We start from the raw sequence: 11,651 nt of genomic DNA, 5'->3' as shown, positions 1-11,651 counted from the left end.
CTGCTTGTGGGAAATGAGGGGCTGTGCCACAGCGAGACAGCATGGGAGGGAGGGGGCTACCACCTCCCAGCAAGCAAGTGGAGGAAGGTGCTGTTGGGGATTGCACGCTGTGCCGCTTCCCCGCAGCCCATAGTAGAACCCAGTAGGGAGCATCCCCACGGCTGGCAAAGCTTCCCCCACCGCTTTGGTGCTTACTCTGTGCAGGCAGCACAGCTGATGGGGCTGCGCTGTGCCAAGCTGCAGCCATGGTCCAGGCCCAGCAGCCTGGGAGGGGAAGAGGTGTCTCACAGCAGAGCCTGCCACTGGTTCTGCTTCAGGCTCCTTGGGCCTCTCATCCCTGGATGTTGCTAGGTGGGGGAGAAGGGAAGAAACTCTTCCTGCCCCTTCCACTGGTGCAGTCTCCAGCTGGTGCCACCCAGGCCACATGTGACGCCAGCACCCCGTAAGTCACAGGGAGGAGGCTCAGCAGGAGAATGTCCCAATGCCTGCCCAGCTCTTGCTCTACAGGCACTATCCCACAGGGGCAGGCTTTGATTGCAATACATGGTCACACTTCAAGGCACAACAGCCCTCCCTTCTCCCTCTTTTGGTGAGCTTGTGCAGGTTATAACGGGCAAGCGAACCAGTGCCGCCGGGCCAGATCATGCTTCTGGGCTGTGGGGCATTGGTAAAGTTAGTGACAGCTGTGAAATCAAGCTGGAGTCAACACATGCCCTTTGGCAGGTGACCTCTCAAGCAGGGCCAAATCCAGGGAGGCAAGGGGAGCTCCAGGAAACAGTGGGACAGGGTCTTGTATGCAGTTTCCCATCTAAAGCTCTGGCACAGTGCGAGTATGCACCCCTGCTCCACTACATCACCAGCACCCACTGGGGCCAAATGCCCTCACATTTGTCATGGGCCTGTTGCGGGCAGCATGTCCACCTGTGGTAAAGAGACACTAGCTACAGCCAAGACCATGCTGCTCCCAGGAAAGGCCCTTGTCATTACTGGGAGCACAGCTAATTGGCAGTGGCGAGCCATATGGGCTGCCCGCACCTCGGCCTCTGCTGAAGAGCGAATGCGGCCCTGCACCCGCCCCTCCAAGCAGTTGGTGTTGGTGTTAGTGTTAGTGATGTCGCTGCTGCTGGACCAGGCGCCACCGCGGCGGCTCCGCATTACCCCCACCCCCGGGGCCCCCGCGCCGCACATGCGCAGTCTCAGCCGCGGCGCGCGCCCGCATGCGCCCTGCCCCGCCTGTCACGTGAGAGGCGAGGGGCGGGGGGTCGCTCACGTGACCGCTACCAGGGCCCCGCGCGGCCCCAAGATGGCGGCGTATCTGCAGTGGCGCCGTTTCGTCTTCTTCGACAGGGAGGTGGTGAAGGAGCCGACGGGGCCCGATGGGGCCGGCGGGAAGCCCTTCGTGCTGCCCCCGGGCATCGCGGTCTGCGACTCGGGCCGAGGCAGCCTCGTGTTCGGCGATATCCTGTGCTGCGCCGAGAGGCGCTTTGCCGGGCGCCGGGGCCTGCGCGGGGATCGGGCTGCCCCGCGGGGCGGCGGCCCGGGCGTGCTCGGGCGGCGCAGCCCTGGCACTGCGGTGGCTCTCTGCGCTCTTCCGGTCCCTGCACGCTCAGAGCTGCCGCTGGGTGTTCGGCGCTCTTTGGCTGCCCTCAGGATGTCAGGCTAAAGGGATGTTGTGCCTGACTGGTGCAGTCATTCTCGTAGTGTCCAGATGCCAGGTGCAAATTCACAGCTCTAGGGTGCCAGTCAGTCTCTTAAATATGCAGTGATCTGCCTGCCTGAGTGCAGTACCCCTTTGTATAAACAAATTGCGCTAACCGTGTTGGATGCAACATGATGCCAGGGCCAGAATCCCTGTGAGATCTAGAAGGGTCTGTTTTCTGTAAAATAAGTCTATTAACGATGCTATTTTTCCTTTATTTTATTCAAATAGCATATTCAAATAACAAGCCTACAGCTGGGAGGGGGGTCAGCAACAGGGAAGTATGAAGGTTTGGATTATGACATGCCTAGAGGTGTGTTTTTTTGTCTTGATGTGACTTAACTATGACCTACATATGGAAGGTCAGATCTGGTTTTTGCCCCGCTCCCTTCAGCTTACTAGTTTCCAAGCTTACAAGCTAAGGGTGACGCACCTGTACCAGCTGAAGCAGCACAGTATCCTGGTTTCTGTTGGTGAGGATGAAGAAGGCATTAATCCTTTAGTAAGTCAAACAGCTAAGAGAAGAAAGCTCATTTGTATTATGAGTCTTTATAAAGACTATTGTGATTCCTTTGGCAGAGCTTCGTATCTTAAATAGTTTGCTGATCCTTGGCTCTGTGAACTCTGATGCACGTTCTTCGCTTCCGAACACCTGATGTTTTGCCTATGCCTCTTCTCTTGTTTGTAGGTTAAAGTGTGGAACCTGGAGAAACGAGATGGTGGTAATCCTCTTTGCACACGGATTTTTTCAGCAATACCGGGTAACAAGCCCACAGTTGTATCCTGCTTAACCGTCCATGAGAATCTTAATTTCATGGCTATTGGTAAGTAAAACTTAACAGGAATAGTTAAAGAAAAATCTTATGGTACTAAGATGCGGGAAGATTGAATGGATGACATAAAAAGTCAGGATTGAGCATTCTGACTACTTTTTTTTTTTTTTTGTTCTTGTCCAGTTTTTACTTGCAGAGATATTGTGTATCTCACTGCTGGAGAGCTTGAGAAGATAAATGTATATGTTTAGTGTGCATCTATACATATTACTGTATTAACTTTGATATTTGGAAGAGGGGCCTGTATTTTTAGTTAATGTAGTTTTTTCCTATACATCAATAAGGTTTCAAGTGTAAAGAACTTACTATGAAATTCAGTGTTTATGGTGGCACAGAAAAAATCATGGATTGCCTGATACCTCAGGTTGCAGAGATGTTTGTTTCTCAGTTACTGTGTAGAAATTGTTTTTTTTTTTTTTTTTTTAAAGAAAGAAAGAAAGAAAGAAAATAGTTTCTTTGCTTGGATTTAAATGCTGCTTTATAGTCTTTGTTGCTTAAACACTGACAGAATAAGACCAGCAAGAGTTGTGAGTCTACAAGCTATTTCTATGGGTCGATCCCTACACTGAAATCAAAGTTTCCGTATGTGTATTGTGGCCTTTCTTCTTGAAACAATTTGCAGGATCAGGGCCCTAAGCAAGTTGTAGAAACCTAGTGTTTTACTCAGTTTCAGGAATTTTTTTTTTGAGTGTTTTGTATATTTTAAATGAGCAAATTAATTAAACTGGTAGTTAGAATTGGTGGATGAGATAGCTGTTCTTTTAAAAATAAATAAATAAATAAGTACAAAAGAACAAAGGAAAATAACCTGCAAGTGAAGAAGTTTGTATGGGGAAGACAAGTTGAATGTCACTGAAAAATGGCATCACGTGTGCAGCCAGGAGACAGCTATGGACTATATAATAAGACTAATCAGGGATAGTCTGGTACGTGCTGTTTGAAGTGAGAACCTGCGGCAATCCCATTCTTTAATATCTTGCTGGCTAGCAAGGTGTTGTTACTCGCCAGAGCTGCCATTACTCACACTGAATAGTATTTAAAGTGTGCCATTTGAGTAAACAGTTTTGTCCCCTTCACCAGGTTTTGCAGACGGGAGTGTCGTACTTACAAAAGGAGACATCACTCGAGACCGGCATAGTAAGACCCAGATCCTCCATGAGGGCAGTTACCCAATTACTGGCCTTGCTTTCCGACAGTCTGGCAAAACAACACATCTGTTTGTGGTGACCACAGAGAACATCCAGGTGGGAAGCTATGTACTAAAAATGAGACTCTGACTTGCAAATTGCATTGGCTTCAGGGTCGAGTTCAAAGTGATTCCCAAAATCTTGCATCTCCTTTGTAGTCTTATACACTCTCGGTGAAAGATTATCCTCATCTGGAGTTGGACAGTCACGGTTGTGGATTGCGCTGTTCTTCTCTCAGTGACCCCTCCCAGGATCTTCAGTTCATTGTGGCAGGAAATGAATGTGTGTACCTTTACCAACCAGATGAACGTGGCCCGTGCTTTGCCTTCGAGGGACAAAAGCTGATTGTTCACTGGTATCGGGGGTACCTCATCATTGTCTCCAAGGACCGAAAGACTTCTCCAAAGTAGGGCTCCTTGGAACAGATGAGTTCTTTTCACTTGTGCAGTTTCCTGATTTCCCTTCTTCCCTGTGAGGCTTCACGGTAGGGGCTGATTGCAACTTTGCCAGAGGCTGCCAAAATTCATCCAAACCCCATACATCATTAACCTCTATTGAGGGAGCAGCACAATCAAGTATGCTGAACTAGCGGGATTTTTTTTCCAGTCATATGAATTGGTCTAACACGCAGATGAAATTATTGCATAAGTATGGGCCCACTAAGTTTAATCATCTCAATGAAACCCACTTGTCTTTCTCTCTGGGCATTCCTAGTTTGTATAAGTATCCAAAACAATCAAGTCACATTCTCCTGATTTTCTGAAACTTTCTTCTGCTCTCTAGGTCAGAGTTTGCTGGGAGCGAGGCACAGAATTCAGACAAACAGATCTTGAATATCTATGACTTGTGCAACAAATTCATTGCGTACAGCTCAATCTTTGATGATATAGTAGATGTCTTAGCAGAGTGGGGGTCTCTGTATGTACTGACCAGAGATGGGAAGATTCATGTCCTGCAGGAGAAGGATACACAGACCAAACTTGAGGCACGTAAATCTATTTTGTTGTTAGTCTCTGCCTTATATCTGCAAGATTGTACTGCCTTCACAGATTGAAAAGTTGAACAGCCAATATTCAGGTGAGTGACATAATGAATGACCAGATGGCTTCTGTGCATAATCAGTGTTGTAAGCGTTTCATATTTAAAAGCCCGCATGCACTTACATGTGCAGCACTGGAAAGAAGAAAAAAATTACTTTCCAGGCATGTTTTAACCTTGTTTTGGGAATGATGTTTCCCTCATGCTGCTGTTATCCCATATTTAACAGATGTTATTCAGAAAGAACTTATTTGAAATGGCTATTAACCTGGCCAAGAGTCACCACCTGGATAGTGACGGTTTGTCAGAGATTTTTCGGCAATATGGAGATCATCTGTACAACAAGGGGAACCATGACGGAGCCATCCAACAGTATATCCGGTAAGCAGGGGTTATGTGAAGCCAAGATAATATAGTACAGATAGGTGGTGCAGAAGCCTTGATATGTGCCTCAGCCCAGAAAAAAAGACATTGGCTGAAGGTGAGGGATTCTGCTGGTGGAGAGAGGCATATCAATCTGATTAAAAGTCTCAGAAGAGTTACTTGGAAGTGACTGCCTGCACCTTAGTGTGAACTACTTCCCTTTGATTGTATCATAAATTGTATCAGTATAAACAAAGGATTGTCTCATCTGGGATTTTGTGTGCTATTCCAGCTATCTTGTGTCCAAAAGCATGCTGTCAGACTGTAGAGGCTCACAGAAACGTGACAAACCAGATTTAAGGGTCTGTCAGGTCTTGCCACTGAGGCAAATACAAAAGATGAGTTTTTCGTCTCCTACTGAGGAGAGGAGAGCAAATGAGCAAATGCTAATGTGATGCAAGGAAGGTGTAATAGAGAGTGAGTGGTTCAGGACCATCTGTTCTTGTTATCTCAAAGCAGAAGGGGACACAATTCAGTGTAATTTCAAGATGGTATATTATTTGACTGATAAGAAAAAAGCTTTTTATGCAATGCAAAAATAGAATTCTGATAACCCAGCATTAACTTTCTTTGCAAATCGTGGCATAATTGGGTACTCATGTAGCCACCAACACTATCTGGAAAAAAAATGCTATTTTTAAATGTAGGCAAAGCTTTTGAAGAGCTGACAAGAAAACTGTGTAGTACACTGAGCCTTACAGCTATCACAGGAGGCAAGGATGAAATTTTCTTCTGTTGCTTGTCTTATATCTTTCTTGGAAATACTAACTACTGGCTGTAGTCAGAGCCAATGCAGTAGATAAGATGGATGATGTGATCTGATCAGGAATGGCAGTCTTGGAAGACGCTCAAACAGATCGACTGAAGTCTGTTGTAAAGTTTCTCAGGTTTTACAAAACTTCTGACACTGTTTTGGGGCTTGCTAAAACTTAACATCCGGTCTCTCTAAAATGTGATGAAGTGCAGTATTCATCTATAACTGAAACTTTGCTCTGTGGAGTCTTAACCTTTGGTAAGAGTTGGCATGTATTTTATTGTGGATTTGTGTTAAGCGTCAGTGTAACCATGGCTAAACTGCTCAGATGTCAGCAAGAATTTTGAATGCAAGGCTTTGAGTGTCAGTCTGAAATTAAGGAAAATGTGGCAGCTGTTCCCCTTTTTGGGGCTTCCTGGTTGGTTGTGGTCAGCGTAGTCTACTGTTTCACCCTTTCCTTAAAGGAACATAAATTCCTCGTGTGCTGCCACCATCATTAAAATTTGCAACCTTTGTTGCAGAGGGGATTGGTTGTTTCACTGTACATACAGATGAGTGGTCTGGTTACACCATAACTGGTTGTTTCTTCTGATATGTAGCTGAGTGCTCCCTAATTGGTTAGTGTCTACTGAAGTTGTGTTCTGCCTGCTCCATTATTAATTTCTTCATTTGTGACTCACTGCCTATCTGGACTCTTGTAAAATGACTCTTTCCCCTCCTCAGAACTATAGGAAAGTTGGAGCCATCTTATGTTATTCGGAAGTTCCTGGATGCTCAGCGTATACACAACCTCACTGCTTATCTGCAGACTCTCCACCTACAGTCCCTGGCCAATGCAGACCATACCACACTTCTGCTGAATTGTTATACCAAACTCAAAGACAGCTCCAAACTGGAGGAGTTCATCAAGGTAATTATGGAAGGCGAACTAGTAACTATGCAAAGTTGTTTGGCTGCCATGGTAAGTGAAAAGTGGTAATGGTGACAGAGTAAATTGGATCCGGCTGTATTTATTTAAAAAAAAAAGGGGGGGGGACAGGGGGAAGGCAGACGGAATGGGACTTGTTTCTCAGTACCTTTGTCTTTGCTCCTTTATTTCCAAACTCTCAGCTTCATTCTGGGTTTGGCTGGCTTGCCATTTAAGTTTGGAGCATGCTGGCTTCAGCCAGTGTGACTAGCAGTCTGCTGAGAGGTGGTTAGACTATCTCCTTTCTGCGTATGTGACCTTTCCCTTGCATGAGAGGTGATGAGTCTTTGCTATTTTGGTTTTCCTCCATCCACGTAAATGATCGCTACTTGCGGATTATGGGAATAATGGGGGGGGGGGGGGAACTCCCTTCCTGCTTCTGTTCTCATAGACTAGTGAGAGTGAGGTCCGCTTTGATGTGGAGACAGCAATCAAGGTGCTTCGTCAAGCGGGTTACTACTCCCATGCTGTGTACCTGGCAGAGAAGCACGCGCATCATGAATGGTACCTCAAAATCCAGCTAGAGGACATCAAGGTGAGGCGATGACACTGCTCAGTTTCTTACACCCCTGATAAATCGTATTCTCACTAGTGAATTCTCTAGGACTCCATGGATATGGACTCCTATAGGATTATTCAGGCAGCAATGAAAACGCCTGCTGTTTCTTACGCAGTGGTTCTCTGCTTCTGGCTTGTACATTAGACTCTTGAGAGTGGAAATCAGAAGAGTTAAATGTTTTATCTCAGAGATGACTTTTTCTGAACCACTTAAGAGAACAGAGGATCTTTAGTGACAAACTGATCTAAATCACTGTTGTCTTCCCATGGGCCATGGCCAGTATTCCTCACAGAGGAATCAGCAGGAAAATCAGCAGGAATAGTGAACTAAGTGGTAATTCGGAGCAAATTCAAAAATGGAGTATACCTTCATGGTATACTTGCAGCATGTCTTCAGTGCTCTCTGTGGCCCAAGGTGAGGTGTGACCTTGAAGTGGATAACAGGTGCTAGTGTCATGTGATTCTTGCTGCCTGCCCCCACAGAATTACCAGGAGGCTTTGGGGTACATTGGAAGGCTGCCTTTTGATCAGGCAGAGAGCAACATGAAGCGGTATGGTAAAATCCTGATGCACCATGTCCCTAATGAGACCACGGAATTGCTGAAGATACTGTGCACTGATTACCGGCCTTCAGGAGACAAAGAAGGCCTTGGGATGCTGGAAGGAAAAAAGGTATGGTTTGCACTGGCTGAGAATTGTTGCTCTAGAGTAGCAAGTTTGCACCAAGTGGATGTTTCCACGTGCTTTCTGGTGCAGGCCTGATGTCTTCAGTATAATGAGCAGACCTGCCCTGGTGTTACCACTAGAGACAAGAGACTCCCTGATGCTATTGCTCAGTACTGATTTCTGTGTTAATTGGAATTCTGTACCGAATAGTCGTCTTGTGCCAGAGACTCTGGAAATGAGTGCCTTATGTATTGGGAAAGAAGCATCTGTCTGTCTGTGGCTGGTCTGGGTGCTTAACCTTTTCTGGGCTGTATTACAGGCTAATTCTGAGGAGTTCATTCCGGTCTTTGCAAACAACTCCCGAGAATTAAAGGCTTTTCTGGAGCACATGACTGAAGTGCAGTCTGACTCCCCACAAGGTGTCTATGACACATTGCTGGAACTTCAGCTTCAGAACTGGGCACATGAACAAGATGAACAGGTTTGAACTCCTCCAGCTTTGTATTTTGAGAGGGAACTTTGGTGTCTGGTGAAGCTATTTGCACTCCTGCTGACCTGTAACTTTTCCATGGGGGGGAGGGGTTAACATGAAGCGATAAGTGTGCTGTCCTGGACAAAGAAAGAAGTGAGAAAGCAGTCTGCTGGGAGAGGATACCGTTTAATAAGGCTGAGCTTGTTTTCTGAGAGTCTCATTCAGACATGGATGCCAGAGAATACAGCCTCTGTGAGCATCCCACAAAACAAGCTGTGTATGCTTGCCTTGGCCCCTGAGAGTATTGGTTATTTGGGCCAAAGAAGTTGTGTCCTGTTTGCTTAATAGGGCTAGAGGATGAACGAGAGCACTTTTCCTTTGCTTTAGAAGAGCTTCAACTTGTCACTGGGTCTTACTGCAAAGCGGTCCATGTGTGTATTTGTTCTGCCTTGCCCTGTTTCTCTACAGATAAAGGAGAAGCTGCACAATGAAGCCATCACCCTGCTAAAGAGTGGAAGGTTCAAAACGGTCTTTGACAAGGCCTTGGTCTTGTGTCAGATGCACAATTTCAAGGATGGTGTCCTCTACCTCTATGAACAGGGCAAGCTGTGAGTGTTGCTCTTCTCCCCATGTTTTTTCTTCCCTGTCATGGGGATAGCTGAGCCATAGATAAGCCTTCCTGCCCTAGAAGAGTGAAAATCGTAGATCGTGGCTTAGTTGAAAATCTCATATTGTTATAGCAAGGCACTTATGCAGAGAATGAATGACAGACCAGTCTTGGCTTCTGTGGCAATGTCTGGAGATTGCATGGCAGGGTGAAAACCTTGCATCTCCATAACAATTCAACAAGTGAGGTGATTGTATAGCTGATCTGCTTCCTTTTCCTTTAGTTTCCAACAGATCATGCACTACCACATGCAGAATGAGCAGTACAAGAAGGTGATTGAGGTGTGTGAGTTGTATGGTGACCAAGAGGCTTGCCTCTGGGAACAGGCTCTTGGCTACTTTGCACGGAAGGAGGAGGACTGTAAGGAGTATATTGCTGCAGTGCTAAAACACATCGAGAGCAAGAATCTTATGCCTCCACTGCTCGGTAATACTGAGATGTGGCACCAAAAAACTTGGTTTTATAGTGTTCTGTGTACACTAGAAGTCTGAGAGCTGTCAATGAAGTTTGAGTCCAACATTCAAATTACTAACCTGCGCTGTAGGGAACAGTGGTGCTAGTGACAACTCCCTAACTGGGGACAAACATATGCAGTTTCAAACACATAAATGCATGTGCATCTCTGATTTGCCCTATCGATGTGGAGAGGTGAAGGACTTGCCTTAACTCCCGCAGTGGATTGATTGGGAAGTAGGAACAGAAGCTGATCTGACTGGGGTTTGTCCCTTTGATCTGAGCTATCCAAATGTGTTCCCAGTCACCTGTTTCTGGAAGCGCATTAGTTGCTGTGGCCCTCAAGTGGTCACATTTAAACAAAGTCTTTAAATGAGGTTTGTGATCTGAACCTTTTTGCCTGCAAGGGACCTCTTCAAATAAAGTGGTCCATCCAGGTAAGACTAATGTAGCTGCAGCTTTTTACTCACATTTAAACTAACATGTTGGTTGTCTTCAGTTGTGCAGACTCTGGCTCATAACTCCACAGCCACGCTGTCTGTGATTAAGGATTATCTTGTGAACAAACTGCAGAAGCAGAGCCGACAAATTGAGCAGGATGAGCAAAGAATTCAAAAATACCGAGAAGAAACCACGAGGATCCGCCAGGAGATTGAAGAGCTAAAAGCAAGGTGCAGGACTTTGTGGTGTCTTGTCTTATACAGGGTAGAAAGTTATTTCACTTTATTAAGAAGAAAATATACCTTGTTTTTTTTCACCCTTCTTCTTTTCATGGTCTCAGTCCCAAGATTTTTCAGAAGACCAAGTGTAGTATTTGTACTAGTGCCCTGGAGCTGCCTTCAGTCCACTTCCTGTGTGGTCATTCCTTCCACCAGCATTGCTTTGAAAGTTACTCTGAGAGTGATTCAGAATGTCCTACTTGCATGCCTGAAAATCGCAAAGTGATGGACATGATCCGAGCCCAGGAGCAGAAGAGGGATCTGCATGACCAGTTTCAGCATCAGGTAGGGTAGCATGCTGTCTGTCCTGCAAGTTTAAATAAACAGGATTTAGCTTTCTTTGCAGGCCCCTAAGGCTGGTAGAGAAGGGTAAGGTAGAAAGTTACTCTGTAGACGAGGTTCTCTTGACTGAGAATAATGAGGCATTAAGAGCTGGAGTGACTGGCTTAAGCATAGGGTAAGAGGGATTCCTTGATGCTCTGCGAAGATGGAGGGGAAGCTGTTTATCTCAGCATGTGGACAGTACTGCTCCAATGCATTAGAGGCAGTGCTTCCCTGAGGACTAAACAGTGTTCAGAATGGGATGTTGGCTGGAGCATGCTTGTGCATTTGAAAAAAGCTAGAGCAGCTCAGGCAGTGTGCTTTTGGTAGCTTTTGTACTTAGAATAATCTGTCTAATAAGCTTCTCTGTGCATGGCTCAAATGGAAGAGGGAAGCCAGAATAGCTGACTTCATAGAAGTTGAATGTCCCAGTGGATGGAGGAAAACCAAAATAGCAAAAACGCAAGGGACATGGTCATACTGTTGTACCTGTGCACTTTAAGTGCTGCAAAGTGTACAAGTGCACCTGTAACGCGAGGGGATGCAAAGGAAGGCATCCGGCTGCAGCCTTTTCCTGATTATGCCGCTTTGTGTCCTGCAGCTCAAATGTTCAAACGACGGCTTCTCTGTTGTCGCCGACTACTTTGGGCGAGGTGTCTTCAATAAGCTCACCCTCATCACGGACTTGCCCGGGAAATCGGCTACGACGATCGAGGCCGGCCTGCAGCGGGAGCTGCTCGTGCACGCCAAGCGCAGTACTTAGTGCCGCGGCGCGTGGCTGTGCCCCCGCGGCACCTGCACCTTCCCTCACTCTCCTTGATCCCCAGCCCCTAATAAAGCGGCCTGCCCGGCGGCGACGCGGACGGCAGTGTGTCACGGGGGCGGGGCCGGCGG

At 46.5% G+C, this 11,651-nt stretch overlaps 1 protein-coding gene across 1 annotated transcript; it reads left to right on the top strand.

Annotated features, from left to right (window-relative positions):
• Positions 1-1,288: 1,288 nt before the first annotated feature.
• VPS11 (VPS11 core subunit of CORVET and HOPS complexes) lies at positions 1,289-11,620 on the top strand. Its single transcript, XM_062594552.1, has 16 exons — positions 1,289-1,457; positions 2,053-2,201; positions 2,388-2,523; positions 3,613-3,776; positions 3,878-4,125; positions 4,503-4,704; positions 4,987-5,138; positions 6,658-6,844; positions 7,293-7,436; positions 7,943-8,131; positions 8,445-8,606; positions 9,066-9,205; positions 9,488-9,690; positions 10,217-10,388; positions 10,499-10,721; positions 11,359-11,620. Exons 1-16 carry the CDS (start codon positions 1,304-1,306, stop codon positions 11,518-11,520), a joined length of 2,787 nt encoding a protein of 928 aa, XP_062450536.1. The 5' UTR covers positions 1,289-1,303; the 3' UTR covers positions 11,521-11,620.
• Positions 11,621-11,651: the final 31 nt, after the last annotated feature.

Source organism: Rhea pennata, chromosome 24 (genome assembly GCF_028389875.1).
Source record: "Rhea pennata isolate bPtePen1 chromosome 24, bPtePen1.pri, whole genome shotgun sequence".
Lineage (NCBI taxonomy): Eukaryota > Metazoa > Chordata > Aves > Rheiformes > Rheidae > Rhea > Rhea pennata.
The sequence above is the reverse complement of the archived record's forward strand: the minus strand, read 5'-3'. Positions and strand labels throughout refer to the sequence as shown.

Coding starts and splice junctions, on each gene's coding strand:
- VPS11 (XM_062594552.1), top strand. CDS start 1,304: ATGGCGGCGTATCTGCAGTGGCGCCGTTTCGTCTTCTTCGACAGGGAG. Junction 2,524..3,612: donor TCTTAATTTCATGGCTATTG/GTAAGTAAAACT, acceptor CCCCTTCACCAG/GTTTTGCAGACGGGAGTGTC. Junction 10,389..10,498: donor ATTGAAGAGCTAAAAGCAAG/GTGCAGGACTTT, acceptor TCATGGTCTCAG/TCCCAAGATTTTTCAGAAGA.